The sequence below is a fragment of the Eleutherodactylus coqui genome, chromosome 4, assembly GCF_035609145.1.
Source record: "Eleutherodactylus coqui strain aEleCoq1 chromosome 4, aEleCoq1.hap1, whole genome shotgun sequence".
Taxonomy (NCBI): domain Eukaryota; kingdom Metazoa; phylum Chordata; class Amphibia; order Anura; family Eleutherodactylidae; genus Eleutherodactylus; species Eleutherodactylus coqui.
Window position 1 is genome coordinate 69,712,873 of NC_089840.1, and position 26,626 is coordinate 69,739,498.

Genomic DNA, 26,626 nt, shown 5'->3' on the forward strand with positions numbered 1-26,626 from the left:
GGACACTACTAAACTTTCTCCCCTCCCCTTTTTTTCGGTGTATCCATCTCAGCCAAAAGATAGGGCAAGACCAATCTTTTTTTTCGGCCACATATAAAATCGAAATTACATGAAAACAGAACACATTTGTTTCAGTGGGATACTCAGGTGGATTTTTTTTACTCAGATGGACAGTCTAAGTTAAAAAAATGCAGCATGTCCTATTTTTAGCTGATTTTCTGACAAAATTCACCCATTCAATTCAATGGCTGCATGATGCGAGTGTGATCCATTTCTTAACCAGGAAGTGGAGAGCCTGTAAATTTGGAATTTGGCCCATCTTGCATTTTTTTTTATTTGTGGGCATGAAAATAAATGGAAATTGCTTATAAAATTCACAAAAGCACATGAAAATTTCAAGAAAAATTAGACTTTTTTACATTTCACGGTCGCCCATGTACAATAAATACCACCTAACCATTAGAATAAGTTGTGTAGCCAACCTAGTTCAGTTTCTCTCTCTCCAGAGGCCCCACAGCAGCTGCATTGTCTGCCTCTATGGTTTGTACATGTATAATGCTGGGATTATAAGTAGTGTTGAGCGATTAATGAAATATTTGGGTATCTGACCCTATAGTCTAAAAATTATTGTAATGGCCAATTGTGACTCCCATTGAAATCAGTGGGGCTAAAACTTGGCTTCAATAATGTGTGTCCATGTCCCATTTTTATCTGAATGTGGCTCAGGTGCTAGCACTCTTGCCTTGTAGTGCTATGGTCCTCGGTTCAAATTCCATCAAGGATAACATCTGCGTGGACTTTGAAAAATGCATCTATATGTTGCCCTCGGTCCTAATCAAATCTACCACTCTAGTACAACAAAGCAGCAGTGCTAACAACTGAGCCCCCACACTTGCTCATTGCACTCTGGATGAGGAGAACAACAAGAATAAACTCAAAGAGAACATAAAAAAACTCGTTCAGATGTCATCCTTGCTAAGACTTGAACCTACAACTCCAGCACTGACAAGAACTGAGCCACCACACTTGTCTTTTCTGCTCCATGTGAGAAGAAAACAAGAATAAAACACAAAGAGAACTTAAAAAACTCAGCTCGATGTTGCCCTCAGTCAGAATTGGGCCTACAACTCGAGCAGTGCTAACGCAGTCACCCTGCCTGTGCTTTTTGCTCCAGAGGAGGTGAAGAACAAAAGAATAAATACAAAAAGAACATAAAACAACCCTCAAGATGCTGCCCTTGGTCAGATTGGAACTTACAACTCAAGCACTACAAAGCAGCAGCGCTAACAACAGACACTATACATACCTGTTCTGCTCCAAAGGAGAAGAACAAGAGTAAACACAAAGAGAAAATAAAAAGTCAGCCAGATGTTGCCCCTGGTCAGATTTGAACTCACAACTTCAGCCCTTCCAAGCAGTATTGCTAACAACTTGTGCTTTTTGCTCCAGCAGAGGATGAAAGCAGGAAGAATAAACACAAAGAAAACTTAAAAACTTTCCTTTGGATGTTGCCCTTGGTCAGAGTTGAACTGACAACTCCAGAACTGCAAAGCAGCGGTGCTAACAACTGAGCCACCACACTTGTCCTCTCTGCTCTGGATGGCAAAAACAACAAGAATAAACACAAAGAGAACATAAAAACATCCCTCTAGAAGTTGCCCTTAGTCTAAATTGAATTTGCAGCTCGAGCTCTGGGAAGGCAGCAGTGCTAACAACTTGTCTACTGCTGAGGAGGAGGTGGAGAACAGGAAGAATAAACACAAAGAGAACATAACACCATCCGAATGTTGCCATTGGACAGATTTGAAGCTAGAACCCCTGCAAGGCAACAGTGCTAATGACTGACCTACCATGCTTGTTCTTCCTTCCCCTTCTTACTCTTCCTTCTGTTTCTCCTACTCCTTGGAGGAGGATTAGGAAGAAAGTGAAGGAGAAGAAGCAGAAGGAAGAGGAGAAGGAAAAATACATTTGTTGTAGGAACGGGGATGAACGCCCTACTTCAGGCTCCCGCACACGGGCACGTTTTGCGTACATAATACACAGCAAATATAACCCATTAACTTCAACGGGTTCATTCTCACGGTTCTTTTTTGCATGCACATTTTGCTCATGCCAAAAAACCCCCACAAAAACTCTATTTTTATGTACATTCGCACACCACAGGTCCCCATAGGAGTCTATGGCAGTGCGTAAATGCGCACGTATATAAAGCTTTGTGACAAGCGGCACATCGTAAGACTAATTAGTTGTTTAAATCAGGCCATAGATGATTCACCCACCTTTGTGAACGAGCGGTGCCTGCACAAATATGCGCAGTATTTGCAAAAAAACCACTCCTTCACTGTGCATATATGTTGCGCAGGAGCGAGCGTTTTTGCGCTTATGCCCATGTGTGGCTGCCTTAGACTGGTGTATTAAAACGCCAGTCTAAGAACACGTGCCCCTTAGGGCAGGCTCACACGAGCGTAATTGTATTGCGTACTACGTAAAACAGAGTCAAGGAAAGTACATTGATTTTCATTGATCCTTTCATACTTGCGTATAAAACGCACATAAAAGGAACGCAGTGAGTTCTATTTTACGGTATATGATGCGCAATAGAGCCCTATTGTTCTCTATGGGTGCGTAAGAAAATGCTGCACATAGACCATTATATTGCGTACTTGCGACATTAATATGCATGTCACTGGAAAAATAAAACAAGGAAAGTAAAAAAACAAAAAGAAGCAACCAGGAAGCCGCTGCGTGACGCTGTGTGCGTAAGTTACGCTGTCATGCGCAAGCATATGCAATCACAATCGTGGTGATCGCAGCTCCATATGCTGGTAAGATATTGCGTTTTATGCGCAGCGTATTACCATACGCTCGTGTGCGCTGCCCTTAGTGTACAGATAGGGGATTTATTATCCTACGTGGGCAAATATAAAAAAATCAAAATAGAACGCAGTCGGGATCATCAATATCAATAGATCACAGCAAGAGATGTACTGATGACAGACATCGTTAGAGGGAGAATTGGGCTAGAAAGTTGTCATGCGAGTCACAAGAAAGGAGACTTTGTATGCCAAATCTAAATGCTACATCTACAAACAACAGAACAAGCAGTTTACAACCCCTCTGGGTACACACACTACTATATACATGTCTCACACCGCTCCATTCTTTTGGTTTATCACTGGAGATGAGCGAACATACTCGTTTAGGGCGATTTCACACTCGAGCACCGCTTTTTTTGAGTAACTGACTACTCAGGCAAAAAGATTCGGGGGGCGCCGGGGGTGAGTGGGGGGTTGCAGAGGGGAGTGGGGGGGGGGGGGGGAGTACTTTTCGCCTGAGTAGTCAGTTACTCGAAAAAAGCGGTGCTCGATTGCGAAATCGCCCTAAACGAGTACGTTCGCTCACCTCTATTTATCACTAATACAGATTTTTATTTATGTTTATTTTCATAGGATTCCTAAAGAATCTAGAAAAGCAGGAACAGTGTGAACAGGAAGTGACAAGATATTCCCGCACATTACACAAAGGAAAACAAGGGTTGGGTTCTGTGGGTTTATTTCCCTGAATGCCACATTCATGCCATAATATTTTTTGGAAGAAATATGGAAGCCATATCTAAATAAGGCCTAAGGACATATTAGGTGTCTGTGTGTCTGGTCTTCACTGGATCACATTAAATTCTCACTAACTTTTCAAACAATTTGAGTTTATCTGATAGCCAGTGTGATAACCAGCAAACGTGCAAATCCCTTTATTTACCTAAAATTACATTTTCTGTACTAAAAAAATCCCTGTAAATTGCTGACCACTTGGGTTTCCCTTCCTTCTAATTTTCTGTCCACTGTCTGTTAACTGATGCCTATCTCTAGTAAAAGAGATAACATGATGGTGAACAGGAAGTGGCGGTGGGTAGAGATGAGCAAGCACGCTCGGTTAAGGCAATCACTCGAGCGAGCATCTGTCTTTTCGAGTAACTGAATACTTGTCTGAAAAAATTCGGGGGGGGGGGGCGGGAGGGAGAGTGAGAGAGATCTCTCTCTTTCTCCCCCCCACTCTACCCCGCAACCCTCTCCTCACCCCCTCCGAATTTTTTCAGGCGAGTATGCAGTTACTCGAAAAGACTGATGCTTGCTCGGGTGATAACCTTAACCGAGCGTGCTCACTCTACTCTAGTGTTGGGTGATGACTCAAGCTGCCTACAGAAGTCAATGGAGAGAGGACTGGGGGGGGGCTAGCTGCTGGAGGGGGAGAGACACACAAATGTAACAGCTGGAGATAAATAGTAAGTAATTGCTTATTGTATTAGAACTACTGAAATCATATCTACACGGCTCAGTACTTCTCTGTTGTCCTACATAATGTCAGGAGTGTCAGGAAGTACAATCTACAGTTTTCTCTTCGCAGTGTATAGAAGATATAACTGCAGTCTCCACCCACCAGCTCAGGGACAACTGAAGATTCGAAATACAGCCTGCAGAGGCATAATGTGTAGCAAAATTTAGGATACAACTCATATAATGAGGAGAAATTCTGTTATTCGTCATATACTCACTCAGAAGCTTGTTCTAAAAAGTTAGGTATGCGGTAAAATTTAGGCTCTCTTTGGTCATCCTTCCATAGCACAGCATATTAGGGAATTGTACACCTAGTAGAATACTGATATTTTTCTTATCTTTAGAATTCCACCCTTTGTGAACAGTAATATTTACATAATACATAATACATATGTAGACTTGTGAATCTGTCAGCAGACTATAGACTGCTACAGTAATTATGGATAACCTGCTGTCAAAAGCATAACACTAGAAGGTCAGAAGGTAAGGTTACACTTGGGTCATAGAGCCTCAGGGGCCAGAAAGGCCCCTCTGTTAAATGGTGCATAGTATCAAGGGGGTCCTGTTACATATTTTGCATTGGGGTCCAGAACTTAAAGTTATTCCTCTGACTGCTATATCTAATAAGCACATTGTCTGCTATAGTACTGAACACTACAACTGCCTAATACATACGTTTAAGTTCACCGAACCTACAATCTTTACCAAAGATCATAGTTCTTATTAGCAACAATCTGCTTATTGGATATTTGGGGAAATTGTCTTAAAATATATTAGTTTATACGGTAACTAGAATAAAAGATTATAAGGATTTCAGAGACCAAATGACTCTTAGGGTTCGGTCAGACGAGCGTTGTTTTTGAGTGCGCAAAAAGAGCGCTTCTAAAAGAACCAATGGGTTCCTATACAAGCGCTCACATGAGTGAATGTAGTAGCACAAAACAGCTCGCATCTAAGATAGAAAATTGGCTATCTTTGGGGCACGATGTGCAGGAGGTTCCATTGACTCATATGGGAGCAGGAGTTAATGGAAACTCCTGCTGTAAGCAGCAGGGAATCTATTCCCAGCACAGGACATTTAAAACCTGCTGCCCAGAAGCACATTTTAAATGTCCTCTAAACTCCTGTTAGTCCCTGTGGGGATGAGGTGACTTCCCAAGGATTCCCTTAATCACAATGGGGACTAACAGGAATTTACAACTGGACATTTAAAATGTGCTTCTAGGAAGCACCTTTTAAATGCCCTGCTGTAAGCTGTGGGGTATTCCTCCTGTTCCCCCTGCTGGGCAATTCCCCAGCAGTGGGGGCGGTAAGAGACTCCCTCACCCTCTCTCCCTAAGGGATTCCCTTATAGCGGGGAGAGAGGGGGGTGGGGTTACAGGGCTTTCCCTCAGGGCTTCCCCCGAGAGTGTGAGTGGAGGGGGCGGGGCTAGAGGGATCTACCCCCTAGCCCCACCCCCTCTATGCTTTGCTATGGGGAATATCTGTGAGAAAACTTATAGTCCCGCCCCTCTCTCTCTGCGCTATGGGGATATCCCTCGCTCGGGGGTCCTCATAGCAGGGAGAGAGAGAACAGGACTATGGATTCTCCTATAGCAGGGAGAGAGCGCAGAGCAATGGGGGATTAACCCATAGCCCTGCTTCATCTCTCCCTGCTATGGGGAAATCCCAAAGCCACGCGGGGCTTTTTAACTCTCTCCTCCTGGAGCAGCTGCGCTTCTCCAAGTGCAGCTGCTCCAGTGAATGGGCAAATTTCATGCCCATAAAGCTCGGGTCTGCTGCGCACAAAAAACTTGCCCGGTCACGCAATTTCGGCAGATGAGAGTGGCGCTTTTTCTTGCGAGCCTATTGGTGCGCAAAAAAAAAAAACACTCGTCTGACTGAAGCCTTAGGCTGTGTTGACACTTTTTCTGCAGCACAAAAAATCTGCAGCAAAATCTTACCAAAATCCAAGTCAAAATCTGCACCATTTGGTGCAGATTTGTCACAGATTTTGGTGCGGATTCTCAGCAGATTTCACCCATTGAATTTAAATTCTATTGAAAGGGTGAAATCTACAGCAAATCTGCATCAAAATCCACATCAGAGGGTATGGATTTTGGTGCAGATTTACTGTGGATTCTTTCAGCAGTAGAAAATCTGCAGCAAATCCAGTACATGTGAACACACCCTGAGTTGGAACCTCTAAGTAAAACAAGTAAATAGCGTCATTTATTTCTACATATCTTCTTATTTTACAGTTTAGTTGTTTTTCAAGTTATCACATTTGTACTTGTGCTAGTACTGTGGCAGGTCTGCTGTGAAAGTCATTGCATATTTTATTGGTATTGATGGAGTTCTTTCCAGCCAATCAATGTAGATGTTTTGCTCACATCAATTTCTTACAAGCATCCAGCATGTCCCTAACCAACTGTCTTCATGTGCCAAATACAGTTGCTGCATGAGTGTTGAGCAAAACAAAACAGTAGAACCCTATTTCTGGTAAAACTTTGCTAAACGTTTGGTTCGGCATGAACCCAAGAGCAGTTTTTAGCAAAGTTCTATCTGAAGCAGGCTTCTACTGCTTCCGTTTGCTCCTCAAGCGTTATACCTATAAGGCTTTTAGACAGCGTTTGTAAAAGTTCAGCGAACTGCCTCAACCAAACTTTCCACAAGTTCGCTCATCCCTACAGTACATGTTAATTAATGCATCTCTCTATCTAGATGCTCTGTCTAAAGGTAGCCATGCACATAGAAGTAGGTTGATAGTTGAACAACTGCTGAAGAGCTGCCTGGTGAACGATTGTTTTGCGCATAGCCAAGTAAATCTTAGTCCAGATTGACCATTACAGTTGTTCAAAGTGGCCATATATGTTCTATAAAACCAGGCAACGGATGTTCAATTTTTTCTGGAAATGATGCTTCAAAAAACATACTTCTTCCCATTAGCTTATTATCGGTCAACTACAATTACCGTTCATGGTTAATTTCTACTAACTGAAAATCATTTCAGTTGAAATCATCAACTTTAGTCTAATGTCTATGGGCACTATGATAAAATATTTTGATTGTAAGATTTATGAGGTTCCCGTTGAGGACATACAGTACTTGTCTTATATATTAAGTAGCAATTTACTGTATTTTTTTTAGATTTTTGTGGCACTTCTGTCAAAAATATGACATCAAAAGTATTGTTCATTGAAAACATAATGTATATTTCTACATAAATTCAGATCTATATCTATCTATATATAGATAGAGGGAACGATCGATAAAACTTCTTCCCAACTTTAAATCTACAGCATATAAAATGTTTCCATTTTTGAAAAAAAAAAGTATTTCCACTAAACCTATGAAACATATGTAGGGGTATAAACCAATAAATTACTGTATATTGTGAGAATTACAAAATTAAAGACAAAGCATATGCAAGCAGACGAGATGGAGAATTAAGACATTCCTTGGCCTTTCATGTTGGCCCCCGAAGGAATGAGTTAGTTAAGTGCCATGTGTACACAGCCTGCAGAAAGGTAAACACAAGTACAGGACCAGCAGTGAAAAAGTATGTTCCTGAGAAAACAGAACTAAAAATGTCAGAACTTACCAAAATATTCCGAAGGAAATCCATCATGATTACAAACGGTATTTCCAGACCAAAAAGTTATTTTTAAACAGCAGGGAATCCCGCCTCCGGGTCAGCAGACGGAGTCCCGACAAGCCCGGCACACACCTGACTCCTCTACCTGCTCACACTGAGCTTCCCATGCAATGTTTGAAGAGTTAAAAGGGTGGGTCGGCTGCCAAGGCTGATCACAAGAAACAGGTTGTGCAGGAAATAGATTTTAAGGCAGCACGGAAGAAAAAAAAAACTCACATGGATTTGGCGCAGGGTCTGTGTAAATGTTGATGTGTTAAAGAGGCATAGAACACCTGAGAGTAGCTCAGAGCCAAGTCTACAGGTCAAGAGTTTTTTATTACTAGTGGCATCTTGGCAGCCGTAAGAGCAGCCAGTAAAAACAAAGGAAATACCTACTGTAAATGTGTTTAACAGCGAAGACGTATTCTTTCTCTGCTCGTCATATCGGTAAATGGAGATCGTTTTAATCAGCGCTATTGTATAATCTCTGGATCAATTCACAAGCTTTCATCTAACCATGATTGTTGGCTTTATATGCATTGGCACTGGAGATGAGTGAACTTTTGAGGGTGGTGATGGTTCCTCTTCTCTTGTGGCTCAAAGGTTAGCAGTGTTGCCTTGTAGCTCTGGGGTTCTTGGTTCAAAGCAAACCAAGGGCAACATCTACATGGTGTTTGCACGTCCTCCCTGAGGCCTAGCTTACACGAGAATGGTTTTAGCATATTATAGGCGCATGTATAGATAGTGCCTAATAGAACCAATGGTTTCCTATAGTACCTTCAGATGAAAGAATTTTAGACGCGCAAAAAACAGTCAGCTAACAAAGACAGAACATGCGACTGCAATGCCCGCATGTAAGGTTCATGGTGCGTGAAAAGATAGGATCTGACCCATCTTTGGTGCAAGCTGCGTGAGAGTTTCCATAGACTCCTATGGGAGTTGGATAACATGCACCATGCACCTTTCGGTCATGTGAAAAGGCAATATTATACTGAACGCAACATCGAACTAGGTTAAGTGGTCCAAAGATAGCTGGTGCATATGAGTGATGTGTAGATTCATCCCCCTGATTGAATGCCACATACCTTATGTTACAGTACTAGTGGGGTGCCTGGGTACACACGGCGCAGGGCTCCCTGATCTTCATCCACGCCACTGTCCCTTCCTGGAGATAGCCCTGATGGTGGACACGTCCAGGCCGCCAACTCTGACCCTACGCTTCCTAGGGGAGGACAGGCAGGGACCGCCGTACCTATGCCAGAGACTACTACCCACTAGCACCGACGGGAAAGGCAGATGACAAAACCACCATGAACAGTACACACAGGAAAGAGGCAGATGGTAAGGCCCTGGCTGATAACAGTGAGGTCTAGCGGACAAGCTGACAGAAGCAGGATACAAACAGAGACAGACTGGAAAACCCACTGAGGGAAAGGCAGAAGGTACCAGGGCCAGACTACCAGCAGGTCAGAGTAGCTGGGCTACACAGCAGACACTGAAAAAGTACCACAAAGTACAGGACCGACACACAGCAGGTCAGAGCCACTGGAATACTCAGAGGACTCTGCAAAACTGAACAATAATCGGCCACTCCCAGGTAGCCAGAGCTGGATATTATTGGAAGGCGGGAGGAGCCAATAGGTAAGATAGACCTGTCAATCATCAGCATACCTCTCAGACACATAGCAGGGTAACTAACCTGACTGAAAGGCACAGGAGCTGTTAACCTGGGATCGTCTGGACAGAACAAGGTGTGCTAGCAAAATTAACTATGAGCTGACAGTCGTAACACCTTATAGGTAACAGTAGTGTCTTTGTCCCTATAACTACCAAACTAGGGCAGGATAGGCTTTGTATAGAAGGGAGGAATTCCCGGATGACATTTGTTGTGAGGTTATGCGTGATTGGATGATAACTTCTACACACCTCTTAGGGGTATGTCTGTTAATGATCCATAAGAAGGGTGTAGTTTGAACGGCTCAGTTGCACCAGCAGCCCACCATCAGGGCGGTTGGTCTATAGGCTTATCATTTTATTTTTACCTTTTTCCTTTTATTTTACTCATCAGGGATAAACCCATGACAGCCAGTCCAGAGTAGTCGCCGTTCACTATCAGGAGTAGAGTAGGCTATAAGTGCTGTGAATCCTGCTAGTCCTACCTATATAGAGATTGATATTTAACTGATAGTTAGAACATAGAAATTGCCATTCACCCTCTGATAGATAAGCAAGATTAATGTTAGAAGAATGTAGTCTGTCTCTTTCAGATTGAGACGCAATTGCAGATAGATAGACGAGAAAAGAAAGGAATAGCAGAAAATTAATCTGCTCTGATAAATTAAGTCATTGTACTGATGAGTTATAGACTATTAAAGGAAACACTTCTTTCTCAGTCATTGTACTGAGGGGTTAATAGACTTTACACCTCTATGAACTAAGCTGGTCTTCTTCTAGACATAATATGCAACAGTGATCTAATCAATGATCACTGGTATACAACAGCGATCTAATCAATGATCATGTTAAGTGTCATAGATACTGACAGATACGGTAACTGATTAGGGAGTAAATGTACATACAGACTAGAGGTTATTTGGATCGCTGAAGAGCTTGCCTCAAGCGAAACGCGTTGGCCCATTTAGGATTACTTTTTCACCTTTAAACTTCCTAAGGTTATGCCAGTCAAGTCACTTTATCCCAAACAAATTAATGTCAGTGACTACTGACTAGAGATGAGCGAGCATGCTCGGTTAAGGCAATTACTTGAGCGAGCATCGCTTTTTTCGAGTAACTGCCTACTCGTCCGAAAAGATTTGCGGGGGCATGGGTGGGAGCGGGGGGTGAGCGAAAGAGATCTCTCTCACTCTCCCCCCCGCTACCCCCGCCGCCCCCCGAACGAGTAGGCAGTTACTTGTCAAAGCGATGCTCGCTCGAGTAATTGCATTAACTGAGCATGCTCGCTCATCTCTACTACTGACTGACTTCAGTATACCAACATCTTTCACTATTTTATATACATCCCTTTTGACACTTAATTGAAATGATGCTAAAAAGAACTGTTTACTCCCTCGTAAACAGTAGGAGGGGGTGTGACTTTGTGTTAGGATTTGTCCATATGTCCTTTTCACGTCTTTCCCATTCCTATAGTGCTTGTTCATCTCACCACAGATTTCCAACTCTGACAGGAACTTATCCTTTGTGAGAATAAAGGATCGGATATTTTAAAAGCCAACATGTCCGATTCCTGTTTTCCACGACATCTTCCTCCAGAGATCAATCAGGACACCCTATATACATTAGATCATTGCCTGGTTCTGCCAACATTCATCTAATGTGTATGGGCACTGTAACTGAATGATTTCAGATAATGTGTGGAGGAACTGTACAAATGGCAACATTTAGAATTTTAATACTAATTATGTATTAATTACAGTAACGCCCATAACCACCCAAGGTTCAGCTTCGGACTCAGTCAAACTTTCAGCAGTTTGACCTAAAACAAGGCTCAACTGTTTCCATTTGCTCAACACTAGACACCTACTTATCTCTTGTAAGAATAAATGATTGGATATTTTCCACAACATCTTCCTCCAGAGGTCAATCAGTAGACCCTACATACATTAGATCATTAACTGGTTCTGCCAACATTCATCTAATGTGTACGGGCACTTTAAGCACCTCTGGTCTCTGCTAACTGTTTACAGACTGCTGTGACATTCTGTTAACCTGCTAAAGCAGCCAATGACAGCGCTCAGCCATGATCGCTGAGCGCTGTCATTGGCTGCTGCAGCTTGTTTGTAGGTGGGCTCATCATGCACAGTGACATCACAGGGAGACCAGAGCCAGCAGAAGAGGATGAACAGAGGAGCAGAGAGAGGTGAGTAACTGGTGATTTTTTACTTTAATGCATAGGGGATCCATTGACAGGGGTTTCATTATCTTGGCAACTGCTTCAATAAAATGGTTATGGAATGCATTGACGCAGTGGAATTCATTATATTCTAATAGAAGAAAAACAAACAAGAAGAGATATAAAGTTACAACATGATCAGTTAGTAGACAAAAAAATCTGAACGTTAACAACCACAAGTGGGCACAAGTCCAGAACTAGATGAATAGTTATTGTATTCGCATAGATAGATTGTCACTCCACCTTACCAGCATACCGAATGACAAGTCCGTCTAGTTATGTAGTGATATATTCCCAGCCACTGATGAAGAAGAGTTGGGGTCTATGTGATCACTATGTCAGAAGTGTAATAACAAGGATAGTTAAGAATTAATATACAGACTATCGGAGATGAGGGAGATAAATGTGTGTATTTTGTACACATGTAACTACGTTCACTATGGTAATAAAGATTGTAAGATACCGCTACTGTCATGTGTGATGTAATGATCTAATATAGAGCATTGGTCACAAAAAAGTGGCCCGGCACCACACTCTTTTGAAAGTTGTCTTTGCTGCATCTAGCAACCAATCATAGAACAGCTTTCATTTCTTATACTGCTAAGGTAAAATGAAAGCTGCCCTTGTGATTGGTTGTTATGGCTATAAAGATTTTGCATTGGATAGTTTTCATAAGAGTGTGGTGCGGGCAAGGGCAGACATACCGCATGTGCAGCTAATTTGGCTGCACAGAGGCTCGGGAGGGGTGAGGGTCCGGGGCTGCTGGGCCATGCAAGTAAGCGGGCCCCATTGTCTTTAAAAAATTTTTAAGGCTGTCTGCACATGGTTGGGTCGGATTCTGCATGCGGGGTCCCAGAGCGGAATCTGACTCTGCGCCCAGCAGGTGACCCCCGTGTACCTGTCTGCAGCCTTCTTTATCTGTATTGTGGATGTGCCAGCCTTTGCACTGGGCACATGCGCAGTACAGGTTATGTCGCATGGCCGCGGATGCCACAACCTTTCCAAAATGATGATTGTGGAAGGGCTGCGGGTCGAATGGAATCCACCTCAAAATAGAGCATGCTGTGATTTTTCCCCACGAGTGGAAAAATCGCAATTCAGTTCCACTCGTGGGTAGGGGAAAGAAATGCTTTTCCATAGCATGCAATGGGTAGTATTGAGAACCAAGTGCCTCGCGGCAAAGTGTACCAATGATCGTGGCGGCATCTGTCGCTGTAGGCTTTAATATTTTAGTGAACAGATTATTTCAATAAACTTCATCAGAAAAGCCCAAAGAATCCCTTTACTTTCCGAAAGCTTCCTAAGCACATCATTCAGCATATCATCCCAGGCTTGCAGCTCGACAATAGTACTCTAATGTACGAGTATAATTCAATGAAGTGCTATTTAAGATTGATTATGACACAATTATCCCCCATCATTCATTGATTCCCAACTGACAAGTACAATATCTAGAAAACCCACCGAATACACCAGAAGTATCCCACTGCTTTCCTTATTAGCAATGATGTCAGACATTTAATGTATTCCGGCCACAGATCTAACTCTTCTTATGTCCCCGGTTTTTGAACTTTCTTATCTTCCTAAACCACAACTCTCTCTCTTCACCTCATTGTAGTCCTGTTTTTTCCCCATCAATCATTGCTTTGGTTCCATTAAGCTTCAGGATTAACTGCAAATTGCACTTCTTAAAGGAATGGCCCTAATTGATGTGGCTCCCTTCTATGGTTTAGCCATTATCTATCTAATACTTGTAAACCGCCCCCCTTCCCTTCTCCAGTTACTTATTCATGTAGCCTAAGGAATTAGTATAATTAATCAAACTCCCCTTTAGAGAACCGGACATATTCTTCACTTTAAGAAGATACAGGGGGTGGACAAAAATATGGAAACACCGTACGAAATGCATGCCTTAAGTTACATGAGATTATAAATCATATTTTCATAAGACATTGAGACCGATTTTAAGTGGAGGTAATATGACACAGAAGTGGACATCTGCCCAAGCAACAAAACCATTCAGAGCAGGGCAAGAGGTGAAGTAAACACAAATTTGGCATAAAAGTTCTCAGCCAAGCAGAGGTCAAAAGAGAAGCTCAGTGCTAATGATTAATATCCATGCATTTTGTATAGTGTTTCCATATTTTTGTACACCCCCTGTATTTCATTTGGCTACAGGTTAGCCAAGGCTTGATTTAGTCGGAAAGGTCACACCAGTCAATGAGATGTCATTAAAATATAATTTAAAACTTTCTTGTCTACTCAAACTATTAGGGCCCTTTAAGACACAATGAGAATCTCACAATTCTCATTTGGCCAAGCGAACGTGCTGGTGATGTAATCACAAGCTTGTACGTGCTTGGGCAGCCTGCTTAGACTGCACGATTCCCATTGAGAATTGTGCGGTTCTTGTTCACTTATCGTTCAGTGTTTCACATTCCTATGTGAAACCCTGAACAATCTGTGTTTAAACTGCCCAACAAGTGAACGAGCCGGCGCTGATTTTTATGCCAGCTGAAACTGAACGACAAAGGAGAAACAAACGATTCTCGCCGTCCAGTCGTTGGCTTGCGCTTAAATTGAGCGTTATCGGTCATGTTCGCTCGTTGGAACGATTATCTGAATGATAATCATTCAGTCTAAACCCACCTAATGCACTACCAATCAATGATCTCAGCTATTCTAACCTGCGGCTACATCCATAAGCATGTTGAGGTGGCCTGGCACATAAATCTGAACCTGTCTGACTCTCCTAATGTATCCATGATGACAGATGTCGGGGCAAATAACAACCGGGGGAGTTTAGTTGCAACTCTTTCATTGCAATTCTTTTGTTCTCAAGAGATAAGTTACTCCTAGAGATACAGATGGTGCAGTGCTAATGGGTCTTGTGTTGGCACGCTACAGAGGTACAGCTACACCTATGCATTTTCTGTAGCACAGCTGGATATTCAAACCAAATGGTAGCGGCCACGCTATGCAAATAACGTAGCGGTGTGTAGCGCACCTGTGCTATCAACGCAGCACGCAGGCCATTGTGGTTGATGCTGCCACATCTGTACAAGGCAGCGGCTTGTTTTGCCTCTCTACATTGAGAAAACACGCACGCTTGGCCAAGCTCAGCATACATGTGTATGGGGGTGTACAGCCCGCTACTGTAGCTGTCAGCCGAATGAGTGTTCAGCTAACAGTTATCAAAAATGTATAGGCAGCCTCAGCATTTTCAATGCATTGATAAATACAATAGGCAGTTGCAGAAAATCCACAACCAATCATAATGCTAACCCCTATCCATTGCTCTGTTGCAGCACATGGATGTCAAAAGGAGGGGTCACTGGCTTCGGACCCCAGGCCAGAGCCACAGTATATAAACACAAATATGCAAAAAAAAATTATATATATATATTTGAAGTCTGGATTTGGGAATGTGGCAAGTTAAATTAGGATATGGCCAAGTTGGGCCTTTTTCCAACCTAGGAGCTTTGCTTATTTATAATCTACTGGATAACAATACTGGGCAACCATAGGCTTTAGGGCCAGTTAGACGACTCCAGGAGCTACTTTAACTATTTTAGCAGCCAGGCAATAGGATTTTCTATTGAAATTAATGTAAAACAAACCAAAAATTTGGATGAATCCGAAAATATATACACATATTGGTTACCTGGTTTGGGGAATTTGTACATAGAGTCATGGAGGCCCATACGGCAGGACGCTGTAGTGATGACACATCAATAATAGTTACTGTATTCATGAGCAATTCCATCTACAAAGCGTGCAGAACATAATACTCATAGTTAAACCCAGACAAAAACACATTCGGTTTTCTAAAAGATGACTTCCTTATACTAATGGAAAACTGAATTTCTTTTTGTAACCATCATTAAAGTGTCGCCACTACAGTGTCCTGCCGTATAGGCCTCCATGACTTTATGTACAAATTCCCCAAGACCAGGTAACCAATGAGTGTATATATTTTCGGATTCATCCAAATTTTTGGTTTGTTTTACATATATATAATATAAAAAATCGTACAGGCTTTCACATTTCGACCCCTTTGCGTGACCTTTGGTGGATGATTTTAGTGTCATTAGACTTGTGACATCCTCATCACTCCAGTACAATCATAAAATTTGAGTTTGATACATTGAGTGACCCGTCAGGCCAAGTTCCTATGTTAAGTGCTTCAGTCAACAGCGCCGCTAGGGAGAGTCAAGCATTGTTAAGCGACATTCACATCATGTGCTTACTAGAGATGAGCGAGCATACTCGCTAAGGGCAATTGCTCGAGCGAGCATTGCCCTTAGCAAGTACCTGCCCGCTCGAGAGACAAGGTTCGGGTGCCGGCGCGAGGGAGCGGTGAGTTGCAGCAGTCAGCAGGGGGAGCGGGGGGGGGGGGGGGAGAGAGAGAGATCTCCCCTCCGCTCCTCCTCGTTCTCCCTCGCAGCTTCCTGCCCGCCGCCGGCACCCGAACCTTGTCTCTCGAGTGGGCAGGTACTCGCTAAGGGCGATGCTCGCTCGAGCAATTCCCCTTAGCGAGTATGCTCGCTCATCACTAGTGCTTACCAGTCTGACTGTTGCCATGTCCCAAAAACTTGGAAGACCAAGCCATGGACGGCGAACAGTTCAAGCCGAATCCTTGGCTCCACAGTTCACTTTATTTAAACCGAAGATCAGCGAATAAGTCAATGACGATTTTCACACTTGCATGAAATGAACGATGAGCAAATGATCGTTCTTCGTTTGATCGCTAGCTGGGCTTCCACTGAATGATCATTCAAACAATCCAACAATTTTTTTGAATAATCATTTTGTCTAAACGCACCTTAATATGCATAAAAATGTATAACACGCATATAATATAAGCGGCCGCGGACAACAAACAGATCTTCGTAGCTCTATTCCAAGAACAAACACTAATAAAAATTCCATGGCGGATTTTAGTATTACATATTTAAATACATTTGCATAATTTCTCTATTTAGTAATATTTGCCTTGGTTGTGGTTTTCGCTCTCTCTAATTATTAACAAGTATAGACTTGAGGAGACATGAAGATAAAGAGATAGGAATGTTTGTAATTGTTCTCCTTTCTGAATGCTAATTATAATGTAATGTGGGTGAGTTAAATCATAACACGGTGACGTTATTGCTCTGCTCTCAGATGTGAATGGAAATTATCTCTCTAATTGCGCCATATTTCATGTTACTGATAAAATGAATGAAATTTTTATATACTACTCAACTCACGCCTGAAAAATCTTAATCACCTTACATTCAAAAGCAGCAATGTGCATTATGGGAAATATGATACTTTTATGGTCTGAAGCATCCACATTGGCAATATCAATGATATTCTACTTCACAACCCACAAATTCCATTGTGTAGTATTATGCTCTCCTGAATACGCCAAAGTGAGAAAAAAAATCTAAAAAGTCTTAAAAGATGCATTACCCAGTAATTTTTGGTAAAGATATACTAGAAGGCACCAAGGTTTCAGTGGACTTGCACTTATATCAAAACATAGGGGGCAAAAGGCATTTGGGCCTTTTGCTATGCATGGCGGGCCTCAGCTACATATGACCTGTGTAGTTCTTCCTTGTTAGTATAGTGGTGAGTATCCCTGCCTGTCACGCGAGATTTTGATTCCTCGACGGGGAGTGCATCAATCTTTGGGAGGTAGTGAGTTCTCTTTCAATGGAAGGCTGGACAGACATCTGTCTGGGATGATTTAGTGAATCCTGCACGGAGCAGGGGGTTGGACCCGATGACCCTGGAGATCCCTTCCAACTCTACCATTCTATGATTCTAGTCGCACAGAGTGCCATTCACCAGCTTGTAGGGGGGATACCAGGTAGATGTAAGCTATGGGTGATGACCCCACTTAGGCCCACCTGGCCGGAAGTTCTTCTTTCTTTTTGCGGTAGCGTCTTGAGGAGTTACATGAATCATCCTCCTCCTGACTGTCTCCTTCCCTCTGATGTTCCAAGGTGCTACTGACAGCCCCCAAAACTCAAGTTCTGCTACTGTATTTATGTTACAAGCTTGGTTCTGCTATTGTATTTATGTATTGAGGTTGATACTGGTGCTGTATTTATATTATGAAGTTGGTTCTGGAACTGTATTTTTGCTATGAGCTTGATTCTGATACTGTATTTATGTTTTTACTTGTTTCTGGTACAGTATTTATTCACTGAGCTGTGGGGGTGGGTACTATGCTATCTTGCTGGTTTGTGCGCAAGCAGAATACAGGTAGACTACCTATCAGTGCTATATATATATATAGGGGGGCCCATAAGGCCTCTCTTCTCAATATAGGAAGTCCAGTACTATTAATAAAGCATTATAGTTGGGGGCCCCGTTCCAGGTTTTGCATTGGGGCCCAATATGTATTTTTTTTTTATGACAGGGGTCGGGGTATTACACACAGGGTGCCATCTAACCTAAGGCCATCACTGTTGCTAAAGATACATCCAATAAAATGCAAGACTGCTCATATAGCAGGAAGATCATGGCCGCAAGGTCCCTCTATTCTGCTGTAAAGCTGCTCCAGTCAATTCAGTGCAGTTATCAACTGAGCAAGGGGAACTAAAATGACTTGTTTCCGTAATCAAATGTGTCTCTATTGACAAGAGCTGTGAACTGTTCCTGTGAGATTGGAAGAGACACTATCGGTAATAGTAGGTATGGATATTCACAATTCTGGTATTCTGAGGGTTGTAGAATAATTGGCCTGATGCAGAAGAAAAACCTCATTATACGTTTAAACAAAAAAAAAACTAACTATATACAAAACCCACTCTATTCAAATTTAAAAAACGTAATTGTGATATAGTACAGATTTGGTCATGTACACACATTGCCTGCTAATGATGTTCCATCTAAGGGCACGGGGCAAGCCAGAGGAGAGAGAACATGGTTGGAAGATCACATGTCTTGCTGCAACATAACAACATGTAACAACATGTACAGCATAATTACATGTTGTACTCGTGACTAAGGGCATAGCTAAAGGCTTATTGGGCCGGTTGCAAAAGTTCATCTTGGTGGCCCCCAACTTCTCTTAACCCCTTAACGCAGAGGCGTAACTTGAAGCTTCTGGGCCCCAATGCAAAACCTGTCACAGGGCCCCCAACTATAATGCTTTATTCATAGTACTGGGCTCCCTATATAGAGAAGAGAGGCCTTATGGGTCCCCCAAAGCTCCTGGGCCCGGGTGCAACCGCATCCCCTGCACCCTCTATAGTTATGCCAATGCTCGTGACCATGATGTGTAACCAAGGTCAGACCCAAAACGAATGACTGAGTCTGATGGGTAAGAGTAGCATTGAGTGAACCAAACCAGTGAAACCCTACTAAAGGTTTGGTTCACAGCAAACTCAAGTTGTTTGTCTCAACATCCATAAGGACTTTGTTTCATAAGTAATCCTTATTTAACTCCATGCACATGTTGTTCTTTCTCAAATTTAGGCCCCTTTCACGCGGCGACCTCGCGATTTTGTGTCGCTACATTTTTTATCTACAGCCGCAATACATTAGAAAGAGGGCAAAGTATAACATATTTTGTTATTTGAGCTGTTTTTGACCCAAATCACATAGAAACCCTTTAAATCTTAGTCCACCGTCTGTCCTCAAAATCAACCCGCAGAGCTGTATACAGACATCCTTTTCAGTAATTGGCCAGGCAATTTATAAGAATGGAACCCATCACCTCTCCAGGACAAACCTTCATCACTGTAATCTGTCTCCTGATCCCGCAATAAGAAAACAGTCTCTCGCACTTAGAAGAAAAGGATTGCAGTTGAAATAATAATCCCTTTGCAAACAGCTGTCTAAATTCAGCGTCTGCAAAACTCACGCTGCTATCAATATGGGCACATTTATCAAGTTTATAGTTTACTGGGGATGTTAACCACTCTGCTGATTGAAGAGCGGACCTCGCCGCGCCACAATATTCTCCTGGAAAAAAACAACTCCTTCAACCGCATTACAGAGGTTTATTGGCCCATCAGTTGCCATAGAGATTGGCCGGAAATTATTCCGGAGGTTTGTTAAAAAGGTTCAAGTTTTATGTAACAGAAAATTAATACTTTTTCTGCTAAGCCAAAATAAGCATTGCCAACACCAAAAGTTGTATTGAGGCCATTCGTGTGTTCTGAATGAATGGAAGGGCTCTCTAATTCTTTTCACAGGGCCCAAGGAAGCCCAATTCCAATACTACCTGTGATGTGGGAGGAGACAAAGATTACACAAGTTGGATGTTACCTGTTAATCCCAAAGTATTCTGGCAAAAATTGATATTTCTTTGTACTGTAGAATTACCATTTTTGTTCAGCTTGTTAACTGGGGATATTAACCCCTTCCCGCTGCAGGGCGTAAGTTTACGTCCTGGGAGCGGGGTACTTCCCGCAACAGGGCGTAAACTTACGTCCTGGAGATAGCGCGGGATCACATATGATCCCGCGCTATCCCGCAGCGGGAGCCGGCTGTCAGTCACAGCCGGCGTCTCGCTGCAGCAGCGGGGGGACATCGGAGATGCGCCCGCCACTTTTAACCCCTTCCCTGCCGCGATCTAAGTAGATCGCGGCAGGGGAAGAGTTCACAGCGGGAGCGCGGCTCCCTCTGTGTCTCCGGCCGGAACTCGCGATGTCATCGCGAGAGCCCGGCCTGTCACCATGGCAACAGGACGCCAGACACTGGCGTCCTGTATTGCCTATGCATGAGATCGCTGTATGAGCGATAAGGCATGGGAGAGCAGTAGCTCTGCCATGCCTTATACCAGCGATCATCAGGGCAGTGGTTAAAGTCCCTCAGAGGGACACAAACAGTGTGAAAAAAAGAAAGATTTAAAAAATGAATTAAAAAAAATGTAAAAAAAAAAAGAGTAAAAAAACCATTTTTTATGCTTTTTCTCAGATTAGCATAAAAAAAGGTAAAAAAAAAATAAAACCCCACATATTTGGTATTGTCGCGTCCGTAACGATGCATACAATAAGTTGCACATGCTTTTGATTGTGCACCGAAAAAAACGCTTAAAAAAAAGCTAAAAAACTGAGGCAAAATGCTCATTTTTAGCATTTTGCCTCACTAAAAACGCAATAAAAGTGATCAAAAAAGTCGTATGTACGCTAAAATGGTACCAATAAAATCTACAGCTCGTCTCGCAAAAAATAAGCCCTCATAGAGCTCTGTACATCAAAAAATAAAAAAGTTACGTGACTTTGAATGCAGCAATTTAGAATAGAAAAAAGATTTCCAAAAAAAAGGGTTTTTATTGCAGAAAAGTGGGAAAACCTAAAAAAAATGTTAGAATTTTGGTATCGTTGTAACCGTACCGGTCTGCAGAAAAAATGGAAAGTCTCATTTATGCTGCATTATTAACGGTGTAAAAAAAAAATAAAAAAATCTATGGCAGAATTGATGCGTTTTCTCTCTCTGCTATCATTAAAAAAAAAAATAATAAATTTACAATATAGTCTATGTACCCAAAATTGGCATCGATAAAAACTACAGTTCGCCACGCAAAAAACAAGCCCTCATACGGCCGCGTCCACGGACAAATAAAAAAGTTATGGCTTTTGAAAAATGGAGATGGAAAAATACCAAAAAATCGCTTGGTCCTCAATGCCAAAATAGGCCATGTCATGAAGGGGTTATACCAGAATGACAAGTTATTCCCTATCCACAGGATAAGAGATAGCTTGCTGATTGGTGGAGTCTCACCGCTAAGACCCCCCCCCCCCCCCACAATCCCAAAAATGGGGGGTCCCATGCATCCCATCCTCCTCACTGCATGCTTACTGCATGGAGTGCTGGTTGTACAAGCATGCTGTCACTTCAATAGGCCTCCTTCACGCAGACGACAAAGTTGCACGATTTTGTTGCGTTGCTACAATGGTGCAAATCGCATGTATGTGAAGCCCATGCTTTCCTGGGGGTTCCTTCACACGTGCGATGTTTTGTAGCATGCAACAACCTGACACAGAAACCTCTCGGGTTCGGTGATATGCCAGTGACACGCAAGCTTTTGTAGCCCATGTTTCCCTATGGAACCTTCCTCTCTGTTGCTTCGCATCGAATGAAAACGCAATTTTCGTGCAGTGCGATGCATCTTTGACAATAGGAAATCCTACTGTCCAAGCCAAATCTAAGCTCTAGCTGCAGAAAAAAAATGTAAAAAGACATACATCACATTAGAAGCTCTCTCCAAAGCCACCGCAGCTTCTCCCCGAGTCCCAGCATTGCTTCTCTTCTTCATCTTCTGGACGGGGATTGAAAAATCCCCGCCTCCTGGAACCAATCACAGCCATTTATCGAGCACTGGCTGTGATTGGCTAAGCATCAGACAATCATAGTCAGCGCTTCCAGTAGCCGGGGAATTTTCAATCCTAGGCCAAAAGATGAAGATGATGATCAGTGATGGGACCCAGGGAGAAGAGGCAGCGACGCCCCAGATAGCTTGGGAGGGGTGATGTATACTTTTTTCCCCTTCAGTTACAGCTTATTTTCAGGGTAGGGCTTATATTTCAAGCCTTCCCCACAAAAATCCTTGCATGTGATACTGCAAAGTCGCGCAACTTTGCAGCGCTACAAAATGGTGGTATTGCCGCGAGAAGATGCAGTGATATCACACAGTGCAGCGATGCGATATTGCTACGATTTTCTCGCGGTGATGCCATATCGCCCATGTGAAGGAGGCCTTAATTTTCAGTGGGACTGCTGGAGATAGCCAAGTGGTAAGCATTCAGGTATTTCCGTCAGCCCCATTGAAATAAATGGAGCGCCAACCGCGTATGCTTAGCTGCCACTGCATTCAGTGTGATGTCATTTTGTTCTAGTTCTACGCTGCTGCAATGATTATAGAACTTGCAGAGGACAGAGATACACATTTACAGGAACACATCTCCCTTCAGAATCGATGCAGGCTATAGATGTAGCAAATTTTAACTTACCGCTTAGCATATTGAATACACTGTATCAACAAACAGATGACTTTTCAGAATACACTGCCATTATGTGACTTATATCCTATATTTTCTCCATTATCTGCTATGCAGGGTGCACATCTGATTCTCAATCATCTCAGGACAAGTGGAAGGGGCCTACTGCTGTGCTCTATAGACTGTACATAGAGAACTGCAGAGATCCTGGTCTTAAACTGTCTGTTATATACATAAGGAAATAACCTCATTATGTAGGCTTATACAGCAAGACTCAGCAGTGTACATGTGCATAAACAGCAGCAGATGTATCAGCATTAGCTCCAGCATTCACATCTGTGTGTGCCTTTCTCTACTCTCCTCTCTGCATACAGTTTAATGAGCAGAATCACTCATCCCCTTAGGCCTCCTGCCTGCGGCCGGGTCGGATTCCGCCTGTGAAATCTCGCAACAGAATCAGACCCAGCACCCCCAGAGACCCCATACTCACCTCTCCAGATCCATGGCGAGAGTCTCAGCAGGCGCGCATGATGTGCCGGGGCTGGGTGGTAACTCGATTTCCTGCGAAACTTCCACTGGGCTCACAGCGCAGAGTATCACGGGACAGACAGCTTCCATTGACTGCAGTGGAAGCCACCCGTGCGATTTTCCGCCATGAATAGGACATGCTGCGATTCTCCACCGCGAGTGGAAAATCACAGTTGATTACTACTCATGGGCAAGGGAAAATCTGTTAACATTGCGAGTCTATTGCTGCGGGATTCACAGCGGGCGTGACCGCGAATCCCGTCGCGATTATCCATCCGTGGGCATTCGGCCTTACTGTGGGGTCCTAGTATTCCCTGTAAATCATGTGAAAGCAGACAGAGGGCAGACAGGTAGGGGGAGGGGAGACAGGACTTTAGAGTGATTTTTCAGCACAAACACATTATTTTAGGTAAATAAAGTACCTAGCACTTTTGCTGAGTATCACACTGGCTATCATATAAGCATAAGTTGTTTGAAAAGTTAGTGTCCATTTAACCCCTTAATGACCACCCTATTATGTTTTTACATCCTGCCATTGCAGGACGTGTATGGAGGGAGATAGCGCTGCTATCTCCCTCCATACATCGCAGGTGTCAGCTGTTTACTACAGCTGACACCTGCGGGCAACAGCCCCTTTCAGCCGTGCGGATGATCAGGACTGTTAACTAGTGATGTGCAAGCATACTTGCTAAGTGCAATTGCTCGAGCGAGCATTGCCCTTAGCGAGTACCTGCCCGCTCGAGAGAAAAGGTTCGGGTGCCGGCGGCGGGCAGGGAGCTGCGGGGGAGAGCGGGGAGGAATGGAGAGGAGATCTCTCTCTCCCCCCGCTCCCCCTGCTGACTGCCGCAACTCACCGCTCCCCCGCGCCGGCACCCGTACCTTTTCTCTCGAACGGGCAGGTACTCGCTAAGGGCAATGCTCGCTTGAGCAATTGCCCTTAGCGAGTATGCTCGCTCATCTCTACTGTTAACCCTTTAAATGCCGCTGTCAAATCTTACAGCACCATTTCAATCCCCCAAACGATATTCGGGGGGCCAGTATGCGCCCCCCCTCCGAGGTGAGAACGGGGTAGCGTGCGGGTGTTATGGCAGCTGGGGGCCTTCTATGTATAGGTTTTTAATATGTATAAGTGTCATACTGTATGTGCATTTATTGTAAAAGGGGAATAGGTTACTGGCTGCACCCCATATCAGTTAACCTGGGAACTCTAAAACAATACTACCATCAATGCACCTTATACTGTTTGTCATTAAATATTCACTTTATTCAAACACTAAGGATTTGCCACCTTCTTAGGAGTGTCTTCTGTTGACTCCACCGGAAGTTCTTCTCAGATGTAATTCTTTGTACCTCACTAGATATTTTGGTGTTTTTGGTGTCTTTTGGGTACCCTGAGTGCAGGAGTCTGTTTTTTCCTTGATATCTGTTTGTCTATACCCCTGATGTTACCCATCTTTAGTGTTATATGAACCAAAGTAACTCATCCCAGCACATGTATTGATTTTTAGGTTTAAAGCATCATAGCTGAAACATTTCTATTCGCCTTAAGTGTCTTAGTTTATTGTCACTTTGCTGCTCTATTTCCTTGCTTTGCTAAATGTTACTATTATCTGAAATCTCGCAGGTATTTCTATAAAGGTCTATTGGGCTTTACTGAAAACAAGTTCTAGTACTATTAATGCAACAGGTGTCCTATGTCAGTTATAGTGAACCAATGATGAGGAAAGGCAAACAAAGGACCTGGTTACACCACATAGCCACATAAAATTACAGGCAAGTACTGTAACCGCAAGTACAATACTTGGAACGGCATATGAGCTCATTTCATTGGAAGCATTGTCTTGCATAGCATGTTCTCGATCATCAGGGTGGAGCAGGCATTAAGAACAAAACGCAATGACCAGATTGCTCATCGTTTGTTAGAGGTGATAGGGTAAATCACATCCAAGTGGCATTTTTCTTTTCGATAAGTCAAGTTTAAATGGTCACTGATTTTTCAAACAAGTTAGGTTTATGTAATAGACAATGTGACAAAAGCACAAATCACTTTATTTACCCAAAATGATGATTTAATGCTGAAAAACACTCTAAAATATTGGCCACTAGAGGTATCTCTTCTACTTTGCTGTCCACTTTTGTCAAGAAATGTCTATCTCTAGTAACAGAAATAACAAGATGAAGAAGAGGAAGTGGAGGAGGGATGACTTATGCTGCCCATAGAAGTCTATGGAAAGAAAGAAGAAGAGTAGCTGCCGTATGGAGGCACAGACAGAGAGACTCACACAGACATGTCTGCTGCCAACAGTAAGTGATTTACAGCTAATAGAATTACATCTACACTGCTTAGTCCTTCTATATAATGTTATTTTATGATGATGTTATCTGTGTGTGATATGGACAGTTAGTGAGCAGAATCTGTAGTTTTCTCCATGTACAGTGTATAAAATACAGTATAGCAGCTAGTCTCCATTCTCCAGCTCTTAGGGAACTAAAAATTAGAGATACAGCCCGCAGAGAGCAAAACTAGTGGCAAATAGAGGATACAAGTCATATAAGGGCCATGCATGACAGCTTATTCTGAAGAGTGAATTATACAGGCAGCACAGGGTCGAGAATTATTCCCAAGTGAATGCTCCTTAAGGCCTCAGTCACACGGGCACATCAGCACCCGTACACTGGCGCCGATGCGCCCGTGTGACTGACAGTTAGAAGACGTCCGTCTCTCTCCAGCGCTGATCATAGAACACATGACCGGCAATGGAGCCGGTCACATATTCTTCCTCCCGGCGCTGCAGAGAGACGTCCGTCTTCAGGTACGTCCGTCTGCTGGTGTCAGTCACACAGGCGCATCGGCGCAGGAGCACGGATGCCGATGCGCCCGTGTGACTGAGCCCTAACTTTGACTCTTACATTAGAACCTCAGAAAGTAGGATAATGGCATACATACCAATGGAACATATTTGGCACCATTGGAAGGATCGGTTATGGTTTGTATTTTTGGACCCTTTTTGAAGATACCAGGATTTCACCATATCAGGCATATTTATTAAACAAAGAAGTTCTTGTAAGTGACTATATGAATTTGTGAAGGTTTTATACAAACCTCCAGTATTAGAAAGAATTACATTTTCATCTTTAGAATACTTTAGGAGATTCTTGAATTTCTCCATATGAAAATTATTTCCTGAGCCATAAAGTTCCTAAAAAAAGAACCAGCTGGTCCTGTAGGTATGTTCTTTAAAAAGGAGAAATATTGGACTGTAACATAAAACGTATAAATTTTATGGTGTTATTGCTGTAC

At 43.0% G+C, this 26,626-nt stretch overlaps 1 protein-coding gene across 1 annotated transcript in view; it reads right to left on the reverse strand.

The window, feature by feature from the left end:
• Positions 1-8,025, reverse strand: part of RAP1GAP2 (RAP1 GTPase activating protein 2) — a 188,584-nt gene extending 180,559 nt beyond the window's left edge. Inside the window, exon 1 of the mRNA XM_066599625.1 lies at positions 7,915-8,025. Coding sequence (XP_066455722.1) covers positions 7,915-7,941 — 27 coding nt within the window. The 5' untranslated portion in view covers positions 7,942-8,025. The remainder of the gene's footprint in view (positions 1-7,914) is intronic.
• Positions 8,026-26,626: the final 18,601 nt, after the last annotated feature.